The 25833-nt window shown below is 46.9% G+C and overlaps 2 protein-coding genes across 2 annotated transcripts; both read left to right on the forward strand.

Annotated features, from left to right (window-relative positions):
* Nucleotides 1-201: 201 nt before the first annotated feature.
* LOC8027256 (RNA helicase aquarius) lies at nt 202-16676 on the forward strand. The gene is made up of 5 exons (XM_029993069.4): nt 202-3041; nt 3936-4715; nt 5525-5935; nt 15191-15580; nt 16562-16676. The coding sequence occupies exons 1-5, from the start codon at nt 213-215 to the stop codon at nt 16619-16621; spliced, it is 4470 nt and encodes a 1489-aa protein (XP_029848929.3). The 5' UTR covers nt 202-212; the 3' UTR covers nt 16622-16676.
* A 6139-nt stretch (nt 16677-22815) lies between these two features.
* Nucleotides 22816-25167, forward strand: LOC8027257 (carboxypeptidase Q). The gene is made up of 3 exons (XM_042292712.1): nt 22816-23313; nt 24442-24691; nt 24926-25167. The coding sequence occupies exons 1-3, from the start codon at nt 22816-22818 to the stop codon at nt 25165-25167; spliced, it is 990 nt and encodes a 329-aa protein (XP_042148646.1).
* Nucleotides 25168-25833: the final 666 nt, after the last annotated feature.

Here is a 25833-nt window from a genome sequence, read left to right on the forward strand (position 1 = left end):
TTCACGTTTTTGTTTGCTAATTTACCTTTTTACCACTTGTTTACTTTACTTCCCCCACTGAAAAAAAAATCAAATTTAAATACTTATAAACCAAAATACTAATATTTTAACATAAGAGGTAGAATTTAAGCTTTATAATAAACTAGATTTCTAAAAACGGGTAGGCATTATTTGTTCTTTGTCGCATTTTCCTGTGCCCAGTTTGTTTAGACATGGCGGTCTATTCATCGCCGGGTTTGCGTGCCGACGCTACGGAAACGATCGCGAAACTCGCCGAAGATTACTGGGTGCCCCACAACAAATCGTCATGGCTGCAGTACGATCCCCAGGTAATCGTAGACGTCTACAAGAAAGAGATCCTCGGCTCCGGATTCGCGATCCGTAAAGTCATGCTTCTCGAGTTCAGCCAGTACCTCGAGAACTACCTGTGGTCCCACTACGATCCGAAAAGCGCGTCTTCGGCTCACCTCATGTCCATCGTCGTCATGGTCAACGAAAAATTTCGCGAACGCGTTCCCGCCTGGCAGACGTTCATCAGCAAGCCCGAGCACTTTCCCGAGTTCTTCGGGAAAGTCATGGAGAGCGCGCTGGACGAAAACTTCACGTTCTCGCTACGGGAGCAAACTGCGCTTTTGGTCTTTCTTATCCACTGCTTTAACAGCATGGAGGTCAGTCTCATCAGGGAGCAAATCCAGCGGCTGGTCTCTCTCTCGGCATGGCGAACCCTACTCCCGGAACGGCGGGAGTATGAGTTCAGACGTTTTCCCAAGCTCAAGAAGTTTTGGGCGTATATCGAGAAGAACGACAAGAAACTGGACGAAGACGCCTACAAGAAAATTGTGTACGAGCGCGAGTTCTTGTCGAAGCTCATCAACCGTTTCTTCAAATACCTGGAGTCTGTGCCGCCGACAAAGGACGTTCCCGAGCTAGACAAGCCTGCCATGGAAGTTGTCCACTACTGCGAACGTTTCCTCGAGCTGATGATCGACCTTGAAGCCCTGCTTCCGACTCGGCGTTTTTTTAACACCATCATGGACAACACGCACCTGGTCGTCCAGTGCCGTCTGTCGGTTCTTGCGCAACGCAAGGAAGGCAGGCTTTTCAGCCAGCTTTTGGACAGACTCAACTTCTACTCGAGGTTCGAAATCAGCGACCAAACCGGGGAGGAACTCAAAGACCACGACATGATGCAGATCCACTACGACAGCATCACGGCTCTCCAGAAGGCAGCCTTCAAGGGCTTTCCCGACCTCCGGCGCTTCGCGCTGTGCAACGTCGCCAACGTAGACACACGGGAAAAGTTGCTGAATCACTTTGGCACTCTGCAGACGAAGGACCTGCACGCGATCGCCGCTTCCCTCTTTCTCGTGCCCGCCCCAAAGTCCGACAGTGAGGGCTCCCCGTACAGCCACTCGTTCCTCAAGGAACTGCTCATTTCGCGGCATGAGAAGCGCCAGTCGCAGCTGGACAGCCTCAACGAGATGCCACTCTACCCGACCGAGACAATCATCTGGGACGAGAATGTTGTGCCTTCGGAGTACTTCTCCGGAGAAGGGTGCCTGGCGTTACCCAAGCTGAACCTCCAGTTTTTGACGCTTCACGATTACCTTCTCCGTAACTTCCACCTGTTCCGACTCGAGTCGACCTACGAGATCCGTCAGGACATCGAGGACGCGATTAGCCGTCTCAAGCCCTGGCAGACGGAGGACGGTGGTGTCATGTTTGGGGGCTGGGCGAGGATGGCGCAGGCCATCGTCAACTTTGCAATCGTTGAAGTCGGGAAGCCTAACATCGGCGAAAAGCAGCCGTCAAAGGTGCGAGCCGACGTGACGGTTCACCTCAACGTCCGAAGGGAGATCAAGGCCGAGTGGGAAGCGCTGAGGAAACATGACGTCTGCTTCTTGATCACCGTGCGGCCCGTCTGCACCCCTGGAACTCCCTACAACTACAAGGAACCGTTTGTCCCGCAGGTCGGGCTAACATACGTCCGGGGCTGCGAGATCGAGGGGCTGCTGGACCTGAACGGCAGAGTCATCGAGGAAGGGCCAGAGCCAAAGCCAGTGCTTCCCGGAGACTCGAGGACCTACCGTGTCTGGATGGACTGCAATCAGTACAAGCTGGACATGGACCGGAATGTGAAAGGGACCGAGGACGTCTACGAAACGTTCAACATCCTTATGCGGAGGAAGCCGAAAGAGAACAATTTTAAAGCGGTGCTCGAGACGATACGGGACCTGATGAACACGGAGTGTGTGGTGCCCGACTGGCTGCACGACATCATCCTCGGCTACGGCGATCCGGGTGCGGCGCACTACTCCAAGATGAGCAACCAGATAGCGACGCTCAACTTCAACGACACATTCCTGAACATGGATCACCTGAGGGCGAGCTTCGGCGAAAAATGCGACATCCATGTTGACGTTGACGACCCCCGGAAACTCGAACCGCCGTTCAAGGTGACATTCTGCGACGTGAAGCAGCAGCAGGTGGCTGCAAAGTCAAAGAAGCCAAAGGACAAACTGGAGGCCGAAGAAACCCGCAGTAAGGAAAAGATTCTGGTGACTCCTCACGTCGCGAAGAGCAGGGGCCCATACCCAAGCGAGAGGGCCAAGAAGAATGCGGTGCCCTTCACGCCAACGCAAGTGGAGGCAATCCGAGCTGGAATGCAGCCGGGCTTGACCATCATCGTGGGCCCTCCTGGAACGGGAAAGACGGACGTGGCCGTGCAGATAATCTCGAACCTGTACCACAACTTCCCGGACCAGCGGACGCTGCTGGTGACGCACTCCAACCAGGCCCTCAACCAGCTCTTTGAGAAGATCATGATGCTGGACATGGACGAGCGGCATCTACTGCGTCTAGGCCATGGGGAGGAGGCACTGGAGACAGAGAAGGACTTCAGCCGCTACGGAAGGGTCAACTACGTCCTGGGCAAAAGACTGCAGCTCCTCGAGGAGGTCAGCCGTCTGCAGGAGAGCCTGGGAGTCACAGGAGATGTTTCGTATACTTGTGAGACTGCTGGCTACTTCTACTTGTATCAGGTAATTGTACTTTGTTACTCAGTTGCAGAACTGATGGTGTGCCTGACTAGTCGCGTGGCAGTTCTTTTCTTAAGGCCCGTCCACACCCTTGCAACCGAGTACCACCAACAGAGACGAGAGCTGTTCAAACCTCTCAAAATGTTTTAGAACGAGAGAACACACTGGCACTCTGGCGCCATCTATGCAGTGACCCTGGAGCTGCATTTCACAAGAGCGACGGTTTTTTGGGATTTCCGAGATCAAATATGCGTAATACTTAATAAGAAAGGCTCGTTTATAATGTTGACAAAAGTTTTTCGAGCCAAGAAAGAAAGGATAATGTGCAAGAGAAATAGCAAATATGCTGAACCGCCAAGTTTACACTGCTACCCAATAGATGGTGCCAGTGTGTCCTCTCGTTGTAAGAGATATTAAGAGGTTCCAAGGCACCAGGTTCTAAGAGGTTGCAACTGTGTGAATGGGCTTTTAGAGAGCACCAACTATTTAAGATGGCAGGAGGTGGCTATTTAGTCGCCAAGTTCATTTAAATTGTCACATCCTGTTCCCTGCAGGCATTTCAGGATTGACAGTTAGTGCTTGTTTGGCACGGTTTTAGCAAATGTAATTAAAATCCCGCACGTTCAAGATGATTGTTATAGGACTGCAAGCATGTTGCTCAGCAGATATTCTCTCCTAAATCTTTAATGATTGCAAAGAATGGCCACTACATTCATTCTCTCCTTTTTATTAGGACAAGTTCTCTAGACATTGTTTGATGCTTTATGCATTAACATACCTTCTTATCATTGGGGCTTATAGGGGCTTATTTCATTGTGTGCACTTGAGCTCAAATGTACTTTTGACTATCCTCAAATAATGTGCTTGATGTCTCATGCAAGTTGTACTTTATTTCAGGTTTTGTCGCGCTGGGAAGAGTTTCTCAGCCGGGTGAAGCTGAGTGCTAACAGCAAGCAGACGCCACAAAGCATCCAGGAGCACTTCCCATTCGGCAAGTTCTTCAGCAACGCGCCTCAGCCGCTCTTCCACGGCATCTCCTTTGAGGCCGACATGGAGAAGGCAGAGAGCTGTTTCCGCTACATCAAGGACATATTCGCCCAACTCGACGAGTTCCGGGCCTTCGAACTGCTCCGCAGCGGCCTTGATCGGTCGCGGTACCTCTTGGTCAAGGAGGCCAAGGTCATTGCCATGACCTGCACCCACGCTGCCCTCAAGCGCCGGGAACTGGTGGAACTAGGCTTCAAGTATGACAACATCCTCATGGAGGAGTCGGCACAGATCCTGGAGATTGAGACCTTCATACCGCTGCTCCTGCAGACCCCTCAGGACGGCTACAACCGTCTCAAGCGCTGGATCATGATCGGCGACCACCACCAGCTCCCACCCGTCGTCAAGAACATGGCCTTCCAGAAGTACTGCAACATGGAACAGTCGCTGTTCACGCGCTTTGTCCGCCTCGGTGTCCCCGTGGTTCAGTTGGACGGACAAGGGAGGTCAAGGCCAAGCCTGTGCGACCTCTACAATTGGCGCTACAAGGATCTGGGTAACCTGCCGCACGTCATCGAGTGGCCGGAATACCGCACGGGAAATGCCGGATTCTGCTTCGACTATCAGCTCATAGACGTGGGCGACTTCAATGGGGTTGGGGAGTCCGAGCCCAATCCTTACTTCTATCAGGTGAGTGTTAATGCCGAAGCTGCGTGTTCGCCTCCCTTCGGCAGCTTCTTTGTTTTTAGAAATATCTCAACTGCAACATACCTGCATCCTTCCTTTAATCCTTGAGCTGGATCGGCTCATTTTTTTTCAGCAAAGAGGAGAGGGCAATATTAGGAGCCTCATTTTGCCCAGGAGGTCACCTATTAATTACTTCCTTTTTGTATATAATCTCTCTGTCTTCTAAGCGCTTTCCTGTCCGCTGTCACTAAACTCTTTTATCACCGTAGTTAAACTTGGCTTATTTGTGGACATCCACTTCGCTTTATTCGCAACTTTCACTACCTATAGGGGGCACGCTGGCATCCATCTAAGTAACTGTAATCTGGATGACCAACGTCGAACAGCAGTATGGAGCTACATCTGTGACGTTTAAGTAGTTTAATTGCGTTGAATACCAGCGATCCTAGTGCAGTCTATTATCTTTCTTCGTGGCTTCTACTGCACAAGTGTGGGTGCAGTAGTACCAAGTTCCAGGATTACCAGTCGGCCTTTATAGATCATTGAGTACAATATTTGCTGTTTTCGATTTAGCCACACCTCCTGCACCTACTGCGCTCGGTTCATACCGCCGTATTCGATTCACGAGCACAGCGTATCTAAGAACAACCAAACATATGTTGCCCTCCACTTTTCTGCACCGCGCTACACTTTTCCGCACTGGTGCGAGCCGGTGCAGGTAAATCAAACGAGCCCGACGACGAGTTTGCGTTTGTGCGACTTCGAGACGGACGAGGATCCCGATCGGTCTTCTCTCCTTTCACCGTCTGCAGAACCTGGCAGAGGCGGAGTATGTGGTGGCCGTGTTCACGTACATGCGCCTACTGGGTTACCCGGCGGAGCGCATCTCGATCCTGACGACCTACAATGGCCAGAAGCACCTGATCCGGGACGTGGTGCGCCAGCGCTGCCAGGACAACCCGCTGGTGGGCTGCCCGCTCAAGGTCACCACCGTGGACAAGTATCAGGGCCAGCAAAACGACTACGTCCTCCTCTCGCTCGTGCGCACCCGTGCCGTGGGGCACCTGCGTGACGTCAGGCGCCTGGTGGTGGCCATGTCCAGGGCCCGCCTAGGCCTCTACGTATTTGCCCGGACGGCGCTCTTCCGGGACTGCTTCGAGCTGGGCCCCACCTTCAGTCTGCTGCTGCAGCGGCCCACCCAGCTCTGGCTGGCTCCATGGGAGGTGGGTGGCAAAAAGGGGGGGAGGTTAGACAGTTTCAATGTTGTGAACTGGGGTTTCTTGAACTTCTATGCAGAAAAAACTCGGTTGTCTGTATGTTTATACAGCCTAGAACTTAGTCTGCCTCAACGGGCAACTTGGCTCCCAGCTGTAAATGAGAAATTTAGTCAGTGCAGTGCAACCGCTAGCTAGCCTGAGATTTTTAGTGTGCATCACGCAGTAGTGATACATGACCCCACGACGGTTTGATGCTCATTCAGATTGAAAGAGCTGGTGTGCGTTAGCCATTAATCCCCCTTCTTTTTTTTTTATATGGGTCTAGGGTTTTGTAAAAAGTTGTTTTAAAGAAGTGTAACACGAAAGTGTAATGCGAGAATATTACACGCAGGTTCCACTCTAAATTTAGTGGGAGTATTGGATTGGCGAACACCTTGTTTTCCAGTCTACAAGTTGCACCCTTGTATAGATCGCACCCCCCCCCCACCCCGCTATAAACAACTGTTTTTGTAAGTTCCACCTGCGTGTAACCTCATAAATACTTGTACGTTCGGTGCGGCGAAACTGCATTGAAAAGACTGCATACGCATATTGTGATTGCGATATATGCACAAGCGAGAGCGAGTTTCAATATTTTTGTCAATCAGTCGAATGGGAAATAAAACCCTCGTGTTAAGTTTCCGAAGTTAAGGTCCATATTTACCCAGACAAATGCATATAAGTTGAAACGACCTATAAAAAGCACTAACAGAAATTTTGAGAAGAAAATTTTTTAAAAAAGTGAAGAAAAAAAAAAAGGAAAAACGTTTACGAATCTTTGTAATGCGAAACTAGAGTGCTGCTCTTAAGGAGGAGGAGGGGAGGATACGGAGGGAAGGGTATGTTTCTCCTTTGCCCCTTCTCCTCATCCTCTTCTCCCTTCTCATCCTCTTCCCTCCTCCTCCTACCCACCTCCTTGGCGCAGCATGGCCATAGTAGCTTTGCGCCATAAAGCCCGTAATCAACAACATCCTACCCTCCTCCTCTCTTCCTGCCACTGAATTTGTCCATGGGTGACGTCGCACGAAGCTGAGGTCACGTGACATCAATTTCCCCGCTAAATTCAGCGGGGAAACTTAACACGCTAAATTTAGTGGCGAGCGCAACGTCGCGAGACAAGCTATAAACTATGGATTGGCTCACATAGGTCGTGGCGTCCATAGCTGCAAAACGGAATATATCTGCCAATGCCGAAACACTAAAGTGCTATTTGTGTGCATCTGTGTATTTTCTTTTCTTGCTGTTAAAGGGGCCCTGCAATCATATTTAAGCGTTTATCTTTTTTTGCGGTTTCCAGGTCTCTTGGGGTTCGGACGAGCCAGCGGGCGCGGAGAGAGTAACTAAATATCAGTGCGTCATATTTTAACCGATTGACGCGGAAACCTCCTTCACCTACAAGGGCGACCCGCGTTGGCGAAAGCGCGCGATATGTGACGTCTTTGGTCCTGGGCTTACTACCGGTCGCAACCGCTAAAATCTCTTTTTTAGTCGAGATACAAAATATAAGTGTCACAAACCGTTTCAATTATGTATGAAAATAGTTTTTGTTCAGTATTTTAGGTCAGAAAAGAAACAAATGCAGTTTATAAAGGTACGGAAACAAGAGATGCCCCATCAACATACCCACCACCAAGCGGCGAAAAAAACGGTGCATACTAGAAGGGGTTAGTGGGACGAGGTGTTGACGAACGGCGTGCGTAGAAAGGTCCCGGATGTACGCGGCGGCGCTGCGGTCGTAAACCGGCTCTAGGATCTGACCGGTTCCGAGCGTTCCGAAGGCTTTCGGCACGGGCTTGGCTGGTGATTTTGCCATTTGGTGGTATGGCAGCGCGAAGTGGCTTCCGTTTTGAACCGATATTTACCCTGTGTTCGCTGTCGTTTGTGGCCAATGAAGTGTTATGCCGAATTAGTCTTTAATCGTGCAGCAAATGCAATGTGAGCCGCCCTGGCCGCCCGCTTCATACAGCCTATCCAACACGTGCTTTAGTAGCGCCCTCTCGAGCTATCGACACGGAGTGCGGCAGCTGTGAGCACTGGATGAGCTCACTATCACTCCTCTAGTTCATGGCCACTTAAGCCAGGACCTACAACGTCATGAAGGACGTTATTTTTTGCTTGTTTTTGTAATTCTAATTTGCCTATAACTTTTAAAATAAAGCGAAATTTGAGAAAAGAAAGGTTTCATTAAGTTACTATGTTCAGTGCGCTCAGGATCGGTGCAAATTAAAAATCAGTCAAAAAGTTGTTGCAGGGCCCCTTTAAAGGGACACTGACACCCCCCAAAAAAAAAAATTTTATTTTTTGCCAGGCGCTTCATTATGGTGTCGGAGGACTACCCAATTAATATTTTGCAACAGAGTAGCGTATTTTTTTAATAAAGCCAAAAGACGCAACTCCTCGAAACCGAAACCGAAACCCGACGGAGGTCGGAGAAGTGGAGAGAAGAGAGTGAGTGGCGGAAGTCACGTGGCTACACCCTACCGTGCGTTTTTTCTTTTTTTTTTTTTTTTTTTCTCCTCTTCGGTAGCAGACGACAGGACATGCGGCGTGCGATGGGGCGTGCGGGAACTGCTCGCCGTGCGATTTTTTTGCAGTTATGTTTGTTCCGCTCGTTGTTCTGTACTCCAAAATGAGTTGTTTTGTACATTGAGGAGTTGGACATGAGTAGTAAGTGCCCGTGGTGAATTTCCATGATCGGCTCCGAAAAGAATACACCCAAGATGTTGCGTGAAGAGCTGGCTCACATTTCCTGAATCCGAAAAAAAGTGGCATTGTGCGACAGAGTTTCCGAAAGATCAACGGGATCGGGACCAACGGCTGGCTGCAATTCCTGTAGAACATATACCGGCACCTCGGAAAGCGGACGTTACCTGATTTATATGCTCCTTGCATTTTGTGGAAAGTGATTACATTGAGCTCGCAGGTGTCAAAACGGAAATCCCATACCATTTAAATCAGCGAAGTATCGTCCACAACATTAGTTCGTTATTTTTTTGTTTGTTTCTTCAGTGATGATTGTAAAAATATATATATATATGTAAACATCGAAAAATGTTTGAAGAAAAGTTCCACGGGGGATCGAACCCGGTGCTACCGCGTGTAAACCGGACGTCTTTCCCACTGAGCTACTGGCGCATCGCTTTTCTGGAGGATCTCTTTCCCTAGTAACAATTCAGCCGGTAAACTGTAAGTTGGAAAGTTTGCTGTCGATTTTTCTCTAGCAAAAGCACTCCTGGGTCGAAGTCGGGAAGCACCACGCTTTGGGGACATTCGCACCTAGTAAAGAAATCGTACGCGTGCATATTGAACTCGAAGTAGACACGTCGTGCTTGACGTTTGCGCGAGCGATGTCTTCAGCCACGAGAAGGGATCAACGGCTCGGCGACGTCTTCGTGCAAATCGGCTTGGTGGCCGGGCGTGTCGTACGGGATGAATACCAATTCTTTTGATCACTCCCAAATTTCTCTTTTAACGGTAGACAGAATTCGCCGGTACCGCGAACGACAGTTCTGAAATAGAGGTCCCACGCCCGTCGTCCGCTGCCATCGCCGTCCCCGCGAGTCCCACGATACGCGAAATGACGAACGCACAGAATGCTTCCGGTTGTCTGTGGAACTTTTTTTTTTAATCAACGTATTTACAGCTTTTTAGAAGCCACAAAAAATGGGTTTCATATTTTTTTCTATTTTTAATAATGAGTGTGTGCCTTCAGTGACCCACGACTTTGATTAAATTTGGTGGTCGCATCGATACCTTAGAAAACGGCCCGTGACCGCGAAAAAGAGAGTGAGCGAGACTCGAACCGGCCAGTTCTTGATCGGCGGTTTTCGGGCGGAAAGAAACCGAATTTCGAGCCGCAAATTCTGTTCTGGGTAGTTGAGCTCTCATATGTCACGTAAAACTAAAAACCTCAGCGAGCATAAATACCCTGTCAGTGTCCCTTTAAGCAATATTCCTCAAAAAAGGAGAAGGCAGACTTAAACATCAAAATAAAAACAAAAAGTTGATGGCTGTCAGCGCTTTTGTTCTGCTGTGGCAAGGTCTGGAGGCACCAAGAGTTGAGGTCTAAAGGCACCAAGAGGCGAAGCTGCAACGAGCACGGCACTGCGGCCCCAGTCGCCCAGTGCCCTAAACGCTGCTTGAAGAAATTTAATTTTTTTTTATATATGTGCGTTTTCTAGAAACAGCGAGCCGCCTATTGTATGTTTTGTCGTTTCTTTTATCGTCTTTTGATTTGCCTTTGCTGTCTTTCTCCTCTTCAACTTAGTTGTTCGGGTGTTCGGCGTCGGTAGTTTGCTGTTTTGATCTGGATGAGTGTCGCATTGGCGTGCGGTCATGTATCAGTACCGCGTGCTAGCAGTCCTACTTCACTGGCTAAATTTCTCACCTGCCCTGGGTAACGATTGTCATTGTGCATGCAGGCTAATTGACTTCACACAGCACCTGCATAACCACATAATTTTCATAAAACGGTGCTTGCGTTAAAAAGTCAAGATCACAGAGCAAAATTAAGCATATATTTGTTTTGCTGACCTTGCTTCCGCAGCACGGCTCTTGATGACATATTTTTTCTTTAAATGTAGATGACGCCGTTTTGAACTCGAGTTTTCTTGTTAAATATCTCCCTTCTATAAGTAGTTTTGTTGTGGCTAAAAAGGTTTGGGATCGCATACAAAAGGTCAAAGGCCACTACTGCTGTTTCACCATCCCAGTATTTAACTTGCCTCTGGGGTCCATCAAAGATGTTGCTAATGTTCTAGCTCAGCATTTCGACAGCGTATCCAGCTCTGCAGAATTCCAACAATTTAATTCTCGCACAGAGAGTTGCACTATTCCTATGTCGGGGGCTAACTCAGAGCCACATACCTAATGGGCCTTTTAGAGTAAGTGAGCTCAAACAGGCTCTTGATGTAAAAATGTCCATGCCAGGGCCTGATGCACTGCACTATGCCATGCTTCGGAAGCTCTCGCATGAGTCACTCAGAAACCTCCTTTTTTTCAACTCCTGTGGGAGAAGGCATATTTCCCTCAGGCGTGGACTCGAGCTCATATTGTGCCGCTTCTGAAACCTGGCGAAGACGCAGCATTTCCTTCCATTTACCGACCTATTGCACTCACTAGCTGCGTGGCAAAAACATACAAGAGTCTCATTAAGAGACGGTTAATGTACCCATTAGAAAATTTGTCGGCAAATAACCAGTGCAGCTTTCGTCAAAAACAATCTGCAGTGGACCACCTGGTCCGCCTGAAGACACTTATTCGTGAAGCATTTGTGCATAAATATAATTGCATTTCTCTCTTCTTTGACTCGGAGCATATGACACCATGTGGCGGTTTGAAATGCTTAAGGATCTTTACAGCTATGGTATTTGGGGTCGTATGCTGAGTTGTATGAAAAACTTTCTGACAGACAGGACATTCCAGGTTAGACTGGGCTGTACTCTGGTGATTTCTTTGTTCAGGGAAATGGAGTTCCCCAAGGTGTATCCTAAGGGTTGTATTGTTTGCAGTCAAGATAAACTTCATTGCCAGGGTCCTACCAACGTCAATCTCATATTCATTGTATGTAGACAATCTTCAGATCTGTTCCTCTTGTAATACCTCCAGCTGTGAACACCAGCTTCAGTTAGCACTAAATAAACTAGGTACTTGGGCAAACGAAAATGGTTTTAAGTTCTCTTTAGAAAAAAAGGTATGTGTGCTATTTTCCTTATGTAATTTAAGTTTAACCTCGCTTCCTCTGAAGCGAGGTTAAACTTAAAGCAACACACTTGCCTGTTAGAACGAAGCATAAATTTTTGGGCGTCATTTTTTATAAGAAACTCGCCTTTATATCTCACCTGAAGTCTCTTAAAGAAAAATGTGTTTGAAGTATGAACATTTTAGGAAGTTTTAGTCCACAGGTCCTGGGGATCGGATAGAATGTGTCTTCTTAGCCTGTACAATTCTCTTGTGCGATTGCATCTTGACTATGGGGCCATAGTATATGGATTAGCGAGACCATCAGCTTTTAAAATGTTGGACCCGGATCACTATCTCGGTTTACATCTTGCCATGAGTGCTTTCCGTACATACCCAGTTTTGAGTTTGTATGCAGAATCTAATGAGTTTTCATTGGATAAAAGACGGCAATATTTTAACATGACATATGCCTACAAGGTTTTAGCTAACCCTCACCATCCAACATATTCTGCCATAAAACATTCAAGGTTTTCCAGCTTTTTCGAAAACAAATCCAGCATCGTGCGGCCATTAAGTCTCCGACTCGCGGAACATCACACGTCTCTTCTGATCCCCCTCAATAGAGTGACACTCCTTCAGCCAGTTCACTGTATTGCCCCCTGGGAGAGACTGCCAGTTTGTTGCGACTGGTCTCTTACAAAATTTAATAAGCACACTGTCAATCCGACCATCATCCTTCAAGAATTTCAAAGATTACAGGCAAAATATTCTGATTATTCCCAGTTTTACACAGGTGGTGCTGAGGCTCTATCATTTGCTGGATGTGCCATGCACTCGGAGAATATTTCTAGAGTCGAATGCCTTAATTCAATAGCCAGTATCTTTGCAGCAGAACTGTACGCATTCTTGTTAGCAATTGATTGCATTTAACTTAGAAGACACGTGCAAAGGAAAAAACATTTTTTTTAAACAGCCTGGTTGGGAAAAGGAAGTAATAAAACGAATTCACAACGGAAAATAAAAATTTTTAGAGCTATATTTACAACGCTATACAAATTTGCACTTCGCGTCCGCGGGCGGTGCAGAAAAGTGGTTGCTCTTTATCACGTGACTGGCCGCTATTTGTCATGTGGTACCTGCGCTCTTTCAGAAGCTTCCTATGGTCTCTAAAAATTACTTGTTCATCTTTGTTCGAAGTGCAACAAAAAACGAAGATTAATAGGGAACTTGTAGAGCCCAAAGGAAGCTCCTCGGAAAGCGCAAGCAGATGTGATAGACCTGTGCACCAGTCGGATGATGGCGGCGGCAATCCGAGCAAACTTGCGCGGCGGCGGCGGCAGCAGCGTGGAGAAACGCGTTGAACCTACGGCGCACCATGCTCAGCGTGCAGCGGTGCGTGACTTTGAGGCGGCAGCGGCGCCGCACGACGGCGCACAGGTCTACAACGTGACCCGCGGTGACTCCTGCAGGTGCCAACTACAAATTTGTTTTGCGCCACAATAGCTCTAAAAAGTTTTTTTTCTTCGTTGCAAATTTGTTTTATAACATTCTTTTTCCATCTAGGCTGCTTAAAAAAGAAAAAAAAAATTTCCTTTGCATGTGTTTTTAAAGGGTGGTGCAACGATTTTATGATTAAAAGAATTTGCATCTCGTCATTTTTACGTTGTTTATCATGTCCCGGAGGATAGAGAAAACACCTACTTCATTAAAAATGTCACGATTCCGCTGCATAATTGCAAAGCAGAAGTCGAGCTTTTTCCCCCACCTGCAGCCCCAAGTGGCAGCCGAAGGAACTACGGCGAAAAGATTACGTGACCTCACTCGGCTATAAGCTGCAGCATAACGCCCGCAAATGTCAGCAAAGAGAGGGAGAGGAAGCGTCCTCCGATATAGCACACGAGAACTTTGGCCAAAGAGCTTGACGCTCTTTGGCCAAGGTTGCCTTTTGCATCATAAGACTCTTAGTCATCATTATCTGTGACAATATTAATGAGACATCACTGTACTTCACTTAAAGGATGTATTGTGTAGCACCGTTAGCTTACACAGATTAGTGTTGAATGCAGAAAAATTGCCACTGGAATTGAGAAGGCACATTAGTGGACTCCAGCATCCCGGTAGTTTTGACGGGAGTGTTGTAGCCATTATAGAAATGTAGACGAAATTGGTGATCTTACATTTTGTATACACCTTTGCAAGTGAGATCCCGGTTTAACCTCGAACCGCATGCCGAGGTGAGGCAGACCTACTCTCCGGCCAGGATGTTTGCTGCTTATCGTACAATGTTGCCAAGCATCTCTTACTGAAGCATACACCACTAAGCGCAGAAAGAAATTTAAAAAATAATTTTAAAATGTAACAGGTGTTGTCTTCGACCGCAAAAAGCACAAACAATTAAATAAAATACCTAAACCAGTAACAAATCGAAAAATATCTGAAGCTCAAAGCGCTCATCAGAATGCGCCAGAAGCCGCACGGCCATTGCATCAACGATGGCTGGGCGTGTGTAGCGTTATTAGATTACCTCAGTTATGGAACTCCCGCGGAGGGGGGTACCCCCCCTCACTCCCTTCAGTCCGCCAAGTGTCGTTCGAAGCGCCATCTATATTTTTGTTTCATAACTATGCGTTCCAAAGAGCCCAGCTGAACTGCCTAAAGGCGATCACAATGCCGCCATTAATCCTGCAGCAATCACTCGAGGAACCACACCTAACATCTATTTTGGCTTCAATCGGCCATTTCGGAGCCAAAACAGATACAGTGGAAAGAGGTACAGGGAAGCCACCCCGTCTCCCCAGCAGACGCGCCGCGAATTTGCCTTGAAGTTAAGATGAGCCTAGGTCGGGACGCGCTACCTGAAATCCTTGCTGAGGCATGGTTGTATTAAAACAATATTAATTGTACCGCAAAACCTTGCAAACTAAAGATTTTAGGAAACATCACGCGCCCCTCATTTTGTACTAAACTCCAAGAAAAGTTACTACCAAAAGAGTTTTTTCCCGTTGTTTTTTACGTTTCTAGTACGTTGAAACGTACGTCTCCTGATTCAGTTACCAAAGCAGCCGTCTGGCGGCGCGTCGAGCGACGCTTGGCGAGTCGTGGTGAGTGAGTGAGTGGGTGACTAATCTAATAACGGGCGTGTGGCAGCTCTGGCTTCTACGATGTGCTGAAATAGAGGCTGCGATCATTATGAAGTCAGCTCCAACCCTTAAAGATGCCCCATCCTACAATATTTGATGCTACGATTCTGTGTGGATACCTCCTCCTGCGTCCCAAAACAGTTAGTGTGTCACTAATGCTGGGCCGTCAGCGATACACCAGATGCCGCGATCTTGTCATTGCGTACCCCGATGACATGCCCCTGGTGAACCCCAGCATCGCAGAAACGTTACGCGGTGCCAGCATCGCTCAAAATGGCAGTGCACAGGAGCCTCTCTTGCAAACGTGTATATGTGTCGTGCCCAAAGCCGTCCTTCATTGCCTTTGTCACCTCGAGTGCAACTGACACCTTGTGTTGTGTATACAATTCTGGATGTGCAGGCCCATCCCACAATGCGGCCCAACAGCGTTCCCCCGCAAGGAGAGCCCTTTGTGGTGACCGGCATGACTCAGATGGCGCAGTTTGTCTTTGACTTCTACCAGCAACGCGTCGAGGCCCTTACAGCACAGCTGAGGGCCCACAAGGCCGTCTACGAGAAGCCTGCCCTGGCAGCGCCGGCAAAGGAGAGACAGCCAGCCATGGTTGCTTCCTCGGAGGCCAAACCGGCAAGTGATTCCAAGGCCGATGAAGCCGACAAAACCATTCACGAGGAGCAGTCTGAGAAGCCCGAGGAAGGTGTAGCTGCGCATCATGAAGTGAGTTCTCAACAGCCTTCCGCAACCTCTGCTGCGGAGGAAACAAGGCCTGTGGAAGAAGCTGCCGCTCAACAGGTATGTTCTGCTTTGCTCAAATTTGTCAAAGCTTTGATGCTAGTTTGTGAGGTCATTCTTCCTTGAGATATAAGGCCTTCACTGCTGTAGAGGGGTAGTTTGGTCAGTGCACTGTACCTGCTACCTCAGTGTTTTTAACATGCAATTCTAAATTATTATTACATGAAAGTCTACCGATACAGTCAGTATTAAAAAGAGGGCTATTCAGCCCTGTGCCTTGCACCATTGCCAAAAGTAGGACTCTGCACTGCTCTTGTTCCTTATATTGTCATCTGTATCATGGGGTTGTAACCCAGCTTCAGTGGGCCCATACCGGGACTAGGGCTCAGAGCCGCTCTGCTGGGATCACTGGCCTAGAAGGAAGCAAAGAAGGATCCATACATAAGGGGATTTGGTTGCGGCAGTATTTAGTCACCTAAGTTCTAGCAATGCTAGTTCCAAGCCCTTTTAGCCACTAAATAGAGATCAACAGTTCCTTGTTGGGGTCAAAAGATATGTGACCATCCTTCCTGTAGTCTTCTGAGATGAGAGCTGCTCTTTGGCAAGCACTAGATACAACTCGCTCTGCTAAGAAAGAGTAGCCCCATTCTGAAGTGCCGTCGAAAGTGGAAGCAGACATGAAACAATTCACATTATTGTTTCTTCAGGAATGTGATGAGTTTTACTGGTGGTGTCTACAGCTGCATAACAAATAGACAATAGATAATCACTGTTACTACAGTATTTTTGTTGTTAATTTGCAAGTAAACCCTGGCTATGTACCTAGTTCAATTTGCTTATAACATCTGACTTTTCGTGATCTGCTGTTACAACTATGCTGAACACAGGAATTGTTTCGTAGGACACAAAATCTTGAGCGTTTCTTTGACATGATCGGGAGAGTTACTTTACTCAGGCAATATATGCACTTACATGTTCACATTTCATTATATTTTATGAATGTCCCCTTTCTTTGTTCTTTTTTTTTATTTCTTTCATCAGGATCAGGAGATGGAAAGTGATTCAGAAGACAACACAACTTCAGCAAAGCCCAAGCAATGAGCTCTTTGTTGTGTCTGTATATAGGCCTGTAAATAAATTTTTTAGACTTTCTGTAGCACTTGTCTTCAATTTTCTTATGAATCAGAACGGAACTTCTACTAGTTCTACTCACAGTGGCCTTTTTCGGTTACAAACTGGAAAATTTGCTCAACAAATCCACCTTGGGAAAGACCACTTAAAATAGTACATCAAATTCTGTAGGTCAATTAACTAGAACACAGTAGTAAATATATTTATGCGTCGGAGGTTTTTGTTGCTTTCTTTTTGTTCCAGAGCTAACATTTTAGGAACGATAAATAACACAATCAAGGGTGTTCCAGCAGTGTCCTTCAAACTCGGAAGAGCGGACAAGCAACCATGCTTGTCCCTCTCTCTCTCACTATTGCTCTCTTCACTGTCATGCGGTAGACGCTGTGGGGGCAAGGAGAAGCATACAGGACTTTGTGCATGGCGTTATGGGATTTTCGCAAAAATATTTATCGGCGTTATGTAACTTTTCCTGTTGGTGTTCCCTGCCACACATACAGCTTACTTGAAGTCTTTTTTCAATTTTCAAAGGAAGCACTTAGGAAATCGAAATCGCGACCTGTTGATTGTAAGGCTCCTGAACAAGAAAGGTAGTGACATCTCCCTTTCTTTCTGGCGTAAACACTTTTTTTGTTTTACTTTTTTTTTTTTTTTCAGTTGTCGCTATTATAACAGTCCCAGGATAGACTGCATTTTTACGCTATAGTATTCGGTGACGGGCTAAAAGTTCAGGAGAAGCTCCTCCCAGCTCTTTCCGCTTTAGCAGAGCGAGTGCTGGAGGGGAGACAACCTCCTCTCCAACATTTGCTCTGCTAAGGTGGGAGGAGTTTGTACTGAACTCTTAACCTGTCACCAAGTAAAGGTTTAATCATAAGTCAGTGCTCAGTGGAAGTCTAAAAGGCACCTAAATGCATACACACATACTAAAAGAGCATTGACACGGTTTGCTCCCTAGGTTAATTGGGTTAGCTGCTGAAAAGACCCAAAGAAAGATGCTGAAAGCCGTGACGTTGTGCCTCTGGCGTTTCTTGATTGGAGCCATCGGCTCGTAGCCTCCACTGTGCTCCGAGGGGGGCTATTTTCTCGGGTGCACAATGTGCAGAATTGTGTTTAGATAGCATTAATATTTACAATCTTGAAAAATTTAGAAGTATAGTTTTAATTACAGACTTGGTCGCATCACTGAACACTTCTAACTAACTCGCATTTGGAAAAAGGCTCCATGCGCTTTAAAAATGCAAAAAGCAATTTTTTTTTATTATCGGCTGTTGACGGGAAGGTACAGTCGTTAGGGTGTGTAGATTTTAGTTTTAGTGGTAAGATGCAGCCGATAAGGTGGGAACGAAAACCTCGAAAATGTGTTTAAACCTCAAAGGATCTGAGAGTCGCACCAAAGGGCTTACCTGAGAGCCCATATCACTTAGTGAATACAGAAATTAATAGTGGAGGCGTCGCTACTTGCCCGATTGTTACGGTAGATTTGCACGAATTTTCAAAACTTGCGGGTATCAGTTAGTGTGTGATTTGATATGATCTTCGTATCAAACATATGACCCTGTTCTCGGAGCAGTGTGTCTTGTCTACTCTCTCTGGTCAGTTTAGTTCTGTTGAGTGCGCTTCTCACCACCGCTCACTCTCTCCATGGCACTCACGCCCCTCACGCACTATTTTTTTTTTTTTCCAAAAATGATTAATTTCACGTTTATTTGCAAAAAGGATAAATTTCAAACCAGAACCAAGTCTCTCGTCATCATCACCGGCCTAAGGTATCGCGTGAAAATATCGCGTCCCTGATTGGGATGCAGCCACTTTAAAGGTTTCAAGCCGGACCTGATCTCAGCAATTCGTGTCGATCTAGGGAAAGCTAGGGAACAACCCGCCAGCAACACCAAAATTGCTGAGAAAGTTGCTCCGTTTGAAGGGGGCCTCACGCCCTCATGGCCCTCACGCCCCTCACGCACTCGTGCCACTCACACACTCACCGCCCTCACGCCCCTCACGCACTGACGCCCTCTTGGCCCTCATACCTCTCATGCACTCTTGGCCCTCGCGCCACTGACCGCCTTTACGCCACTCATGGCCCTCACACCCTTCACGCACTCACCGCCCTCACGCACTCACCGCCCTCACGCACTCACGGTCCTCACGGCCCTCACTCACCCTCACACTCATGAATTTTTCTTTTTCAGAAACTCGCTCACCCTCACCTCACCTGTGAAGATGAGGTGAGTGAGGGCCCTCATGAGGGTGAGGTTTGCCGAGGTATGGCCACAACACAGCTGGTGTACCCTAACGAACACTCCTCAGTGGTGGAATGGCAAAAGACGAAAAGTATAATCTGGTGAATGCTGATTAGCAACATTATGTGGCAATACAATTTGAGAAATTAGTGATTAGCTTTTATGAACTGCGACATTCTGACAGGTTGCGTGCAACACTGACCGCAATCATTTTTTTTTTTTTAGATTTCAAATAAAATTTGAGGTAGCAATTTGGGTTAGTTGGTTTATGATCACCTAAAGAAGCGCAAAAAATACAAGGACGAGGAAGTAGACAGACAAGAGCGCTCTCGTCTGTCAACTTCCTGGTCCTTGTATTTTTTGCGCTTTTTTAGGTAGAATTCGAGGTATGTTTATTTTTTTCTAACCTCTCTAACATTAAAAAGGTGTACTTCGGCGATCTTTTGAGCTACCCCAACTAACTATATCTTCGGAATCACTGGCCTGTGCCCTTTCCGGTATGCTATTTCGTATCGCGAAATTCAAAATAGTGAAATCGGCAAGTGAAAGTGATACCAAAACTGGCATTAAAATATAATCCCGCGCTTTTCAAACCGTGACGTTAGGGAAGGCAGGCTTGCAGGTTGAGCCTTAGTTGAGCGGGCACTCTAAAAATGAACTGTGCCGAGCATTTTTTTCGTGCTGCCGAGCGGGTGCTGGAGCGAGCTTCCAGAGCATTCATTTGACATTATGAGACTGCTTATAATCAGTTGGAGACAAATTCTACAGTCCAAAGTGTGAGCCTATTCCTTCCCCTGATGTCATTTTTCACTTTGAAAAAACACGATCTTTTAAAGGGATACAACGACATTTTAGCGCTTATATTTCGGTCTATACGTGTTCAATTAGGAGCGGTATCACATTGGACATCCAAATATCTTGTTAAAAAAGACACGAAAAGGAATTTCAACTCAAATTAAACGATTAGCAAAGGGCGCCTTGTTGATGTCGCCAAAGCATCGTTTGTAAGGCCCGTCTGGAACCTTGACAGGTCGTAGGGAGTTTTCGTAGATCGTTTTCGTCGTCCTGCAACGCTCTCCGCAACCCGCAACCATACCCGGAACTCCACAGCCAAGGCCATCGGCGCGCAGGCGCAGTAGCGGCTTCTTCGTTGCGGAGGATTTAGCGGACGGGGAAACGCGGTCTACGAAATCTCCCTAATGACTAGGGGTGTCGCAAACTTTTGTCGAACCGGATTTTTAGGTCGAACTTTCGGGGTTCGACTGGGTCGAACCGGTTCGACAAACCTTCGAAACTTTTCAACAGATTCGACTGGTTCGACTTTGTGGACAGTGGGGCCAGACCTTTATACAAGCATGTCTAGGTTTGGAAAATTTTTTTTATGCAAAGGGTTATTTTAATTTTGTGAACAGCTACAATTAAAAGAAACTGATTCTAATAACTGAAGAAGTTAATAACTTAATTTGTTGTACTGGATTAACTAAAATAACCAATCAGCACTGCCCTTAATTCATCCCTTAGCCATCACCATCCAATCCGAAGCCAACTGGTTAGCCTGTCGCGCATGCGCACACTAGTCGAACCTCAATACAAGGTTCGTCGAATTTTCCACTAAAAGTTCAAAAAAGTCGAACCTGGTCGAACTCGAACCTCGGCTGGTTCGCGACCCCCCTACTAATGACGATGACTATCTCGCCTAGAACCAACGTTACTAGTAGGGGTGTCGCGAACTTTTGTCGAACCAGAATTTTAGGTCGAACTTTCGGGGTTCGACCCTTCGAACTTTTCACCAGATTCGACAGGTTCGACTTTGTGGACAGTGTGGCCAGACCTTGATACAAGCATGTCTAAGTTTGGAGAATTTTTTTTTTATGAAAAGGGTTATTTTATTTTATAAACAGTTGCGATTAAAAGAAACTAATTCTAATCACTAAAGAAGTTAATGACTTAATTTTTTGTACTGTATTAACTGAAATAACCAATCAGCACTGCCTTAAATTCATCCCTTAGCCATCACCATCCAATCCAAAGCCAACTGGCCAGCCTGTCGAGCATGCGCACACGAGTCGAACCTCAATACAAAGTTCGTCTAATTTTTCACCAAAAGTTCGAAAAAGTCGAACCTGGTCGAACTCGAACCTCGGCTGGTTCGCGACACCCCTAGTTACTAGATTATGATGTAGAAAACCCGAGACTGTGGTAAAAGCAGGGAGACAATATTGAAGAGGAAAGACTGGGGAAAAGAACGTCTCAAACTCGGCTACTGCGTTTATTTCCTCAACACACGAAACAAAGCGGTAAGGTTGCCATACGAAAAAAAAAAAAAAAAAAACACGAACCGAAAGTGTTTTCGGCTCCTTGTCATGGCGGCCAGAAGTGGCCCGAATACCACGTATAAAATAAATTATTGGAGAGACAGGAAAAAAAACGTGCAATTGGTATACTCTGTTTCACCTTATGGCGTACCGCAAGAAAGGCTACAAGCGTGAGCTCCTTGCTCTAGGGCACATCTTGGCGGCACAAGCAGCACAAGCTCTCGTGCATTAAAGGGCAACTCCGCTTAATTTCAAAAATTTTGAGATAGTGGCCGATTTTGCTTTTTGAAGCACTCAAAAACAATCCCCAATCCTTTGTTTCGCGAAAAATAAAATATTTTTCCTGTAATTTCGCTCTAGCCATGATCACAAACTGAAACCGAAACGGTGGCAAAGCCGGACAACATTGTATATTCGGCATCACTAAGCATGTACACCCACGTGATATACAAGGGGAAGAAGGAGCTCCCCTTTGTGCCTCTTGGATTAGCACAGGCGTCGCTACTTTCCCCCCAGAAGATTATAGAGGATTAACCTGTCACTCAAAGTTCATACAAAAGCAGCTTCCCTCTCCGGGGAGAGCACGGCGCTGGCACCACCCGTGCTCTCCCCGGAAAAAAAAACAAAATTGAAAAAAAAAAAAAAAAAAAGAAGCTGTACATGCTTGATGACGTCGCGGACGTGCCGAGAGAAGGAATTTGGAGGAAGCGGAAATGCAGCCGGGCAGTGTTGTCTGGCCCGCACGTCTCATCCAAAACCAGCGGATTCGTGCTTGTCAAACTTTGACAGCGATTTTAATGAACTTCTAGGCGGAATTCCGTCGTAACATTTGCCATGGGGGTTTTGTAGATGATAACAAAGAGAACTGTATAGATTTGCACTACTGGAAAAGAAGCGGAGTTGCCCTTTAAGGGCAGCTGCCAACGCTGTGAGCTCGCGCTTCTAGCCTTCGCTGCGGTACAACATAAGTAAAAATTAAAACCCCAAATAAGCAAAACGAAATCGATATCAACAGGAAACGGTAACCGTAACTGTAACCGCACTTCTTGAAGACCGCGTGAGCACCGTTGTAATCAGCGCTCATTGTGCGCGAGCTTACCAGTCTTTCTTTGGCTTCATTATGCCCTTTTTACGCGTTTCCCTCATGTATAATATGCCTTTCACGGAACGAATGATTTCGTCCTTCCTTCACTTGATATACGCGAACGTTTTGCTTGTCTGAAGTTTCCAAGAGGTGCCCCATGGGGCTTTCCGTTTTTATTGACAAAATATAGCTTAAAGAGTTAATTGTGCGTATTACGAAAGGAGCGTTCAAACCGCCCTATGACACAGTACTTCTAATGACGAATCCGAGAAAGAAAAAAAAAAGAAGAAGACTGTATTGGCCGGTGCGTTTTCTTTGTCACCCATGTCATTGCTAGGAACATCGGTTTTCTTTTAGAACATTCGCTTTTGGAGCTCCCTTAGCATTCTCATCTTTTGCCCAAGCGCGTTGAAACCGCGTAGAGATATATAAAGCAGTTGGAGTCAAAAGAATCAGATTAGTTGGGGTCCCTATAGACTTCGTCACACTTCCGTAAGCCTGGAGTCGGAGTGGTATCTGCCCTTTACTATGAGTCGTCTGGAATGCCTTGTGCTGCTAGGAATGCTGTCTTCACATACATGGGCCTTGAGCCCGGTTCCTCGTTACTCGTGCAACAGCAGCCAGCTTCCGGACAACCTTGTCGCGGAGATCCGTGCATATGCCCCGGTCGTCAATGCCATCATCAAGCATGTGGTGCACGGTTCGGAGCGGAATCGAACCTACCAGGAACTGGTCAGGTTTGTGGATAAATTCGGTCCCAGGATCGCCGGATCGCAGAACCTCGAGAACTCCATCGACTACATGGTGAAACTGCTTTCGAGGCAAAGACTGCACGCTGTGCACACCGAGGAGGCTATGGTACCCCACTGGGTGAGAGGAAACGAATCCGCCTGGCTGCTCAAGCCACGCTTGCAGCGGCTCAACATGCTCGGCCTCGGAGGCAGCATCGGCACACCGCCGGAGGGCATCGAGGCTCCTGTCCTGGTGGTCAGATCCTTCGACCAACTCCGTGCCAACGCCTCTAAGGTGGCCTTTCTCGCATTTCTTTCACTTTGTCTAGAGAGAATTTTTATTAGAGTTAAGAACCAAAGATACACTTGATTTTGGGCTCCGGCGATATTCTTAATCGATCACAAAACATTTTTTTTTTTATTTTAAATGCTTTGACAGGCAACAAAAACCTCTGTGTAAACGAAACACGAAGGACATAACCAAGCTCACCTGTCTTTAGAATATAAGAATTTATACAACAGCCTTTCTTTTCTTTTTTTATTAACTGCACACGTCTAGTAGTTAAACAATAAGATGACAATCTCAACAAGCGATGCGTTTGACTGTACATCGCTAAGCTGGGAAACTGCTCATAATAACCACCAGCACGGCACCAGTACAAGTATAGTATTACATTAGTAAAAAGGTGGAGTACTGGGCCAGTTGGTTGACGTTATACATGATGTGGAAAACAGCTCAGAAAACACGGACTACGAAGAGGAACACAAACGACAGGACAATGCTGTACTCGCAACTGAAGAATTTTAATAAAGGTGACAGGTGTAACAGGTGCTACGTGGGGCAAACAGGAAGATGTCTGAATGATAGATTACGTGAACACTCATATTCGCTCGGAGCTACGGTTGGGGGGCTTTTGCCCGTTCATTAATTGCCAGTGTCGGCCTGACTTTGGCAGAGTCACCGTTCTGGGAGCGCACAAGGATAGGGTGACGAGAGAAATCATTGAGGCCTTCCACATTCTGTGTCATGGTCATTCCTGTGTAAGTGAACCGTCATTGGCGCTGTCAGCCGAAGAAATTTCCTTCCTGCGGCAAAACATGAGTCACGTAGTGAACGGGTAGTTTATTGACACGCTTCACGGTTGGCGAGAATGGTCCTTTGTTTTTGTGCACTCTTTTAAGATACTGTGTATGGTTTTCTGTCTTTGTTTCCTTTATTAAAATTCTTCAGTTGCGAGTACAGCATTGTCCTGCCGTGTGTGTTCCCCTTCGTAGTCCGTGTTTTCTGAGCTGTTTTCCCCATCATGTATACATTAGTAAAGCCAGGAAGGCTATAGGCATAAGTGTATTGTAGTGCCAGAACTATGGCATTTGCAATACGCAGTATTTGTAACAGTGCTGGTCATTGCTCCCCCTTCGGCAGGCCAAGGGAAAGATCGTGGTGTTCAACGCGGACTTCAGCAACTACTCAACAACGGTCAAGTACCGGGTGGACGGGGCCGCGGAAGCGTACCAGGCGGGTGCTGTGGCCGCCCTAGTTCGATCGGTGACCCCATTCTCCATCGCGAGTCCCCATACGGGCTGGATGACGTACCGAAAAAACACCGGACGGATTCCTTCGGCCTGCATAACCGTCGAAGACGCTGAGCTCCTTCAGAGGTTTCAGCAAAGCGGCAAGGACTTTTTTTGTTTCCGTTTAGCTTCTATACAATAAGCTGCCGATGCCTCAGTCCACCAGCAACTTGATAACCACAACGCCGTTTCAGCCTCAAAATTAACGGGTCAAATGTAGTAGTCTGCTAAGTATAACCCGCGCTCCTTTATAGTTATATGTCACCCATCATCATGAGCTACTGAAAAACCCGCAATGGTCTCTAAGCTGTCATCTCTGATGTGCTCCATTGCAGGGGTGGAGTTAAGGATTCGACTGGTCATGAATGCCAAGAACCTGCCTCCCGCGAGGTCTCGCAACACCATCGCCGAACTGCGCGGTTCGACCATTCCAGATGAGGTCGGTGCTGGTCTGTTGCTGGTTCTCCGTCTTTTGCTTTACTGGTTTCTGATCACGCGCCTCAAGCTCCGTACTGCATGGGTATTAAGTGTATTAAAAAGTGTAGACTTTTTTTATTTTGTTAATTATTTAGGTTAGAGAAACGAAGCTAACACTTCTTGGTTGGCGGACCATAATGTTAGTATTCTCGTGTTTTCTACCAGGACGTTCTGGCCCAACGCTTTAGAGTGTCTGCACCCTATTTCCCGATTGTCGTGTTGGCGCAGCCATTTTGTTGTCTAAATGCAAAAAATACGACTCCTTGGGCTTTAGATGTGATGTCAATAAACTTGAATATTATCGTTTGCCTGTCGCGGAGTTTAGCGCCTCTGAATAATTAGGGTTCTTGTGATTCAGCATTGCTTGCCGCTGCCACGTATCTGCGAGCTTGGACAAGCAGGTCCGACACTAGCTATAATTTCCAAGGAGGCATTCCGAAGCTTCGTGAGCTGTTCACTCGCGTTTTAAAAGTAGCATCAACTACACCAGTGCACGAAGCCCGTGGCTCGTGCGAACCTTTGAGACAAATAGCGGCGCGGCACTGAAATGAGCGACCTCGAGGAGCAAGTGGCGACGTAGCACTCGCTCGTGTCACGTGTCTCGCACGTTCGCATAACAATGTTTTCGGTCCTTGTAAGACACGCAAATCTGAAATTTTATCAAGGGGGCTTTAAAGAGGCACGGAAATGAAATGCCGTGAGCGCGAGCTATTTGCCCCTCGATTCATGTTGGCCAGCGAGAAGCACAATGCGTATCGGTTTCACC

The sequence above is a fragment of the Ixodes scapularis genome, unplaced genomic scaffold (genome assembly GCF_016920785.2).
Source record: "Ixodes scapularis isolate PalLabHiFi unplaced genomic scaffold, ASM1692078v2 PGA_scaffold3__209_contigs__length_174095766, whole genome shotgun sequence".
Classification (NCBI taxonomy): Eukaryota; Metazoa; Arthropoda; class Arachnida; order Ixodida; family Ixodidae; genus Ixodes; species Ixodes scapularis.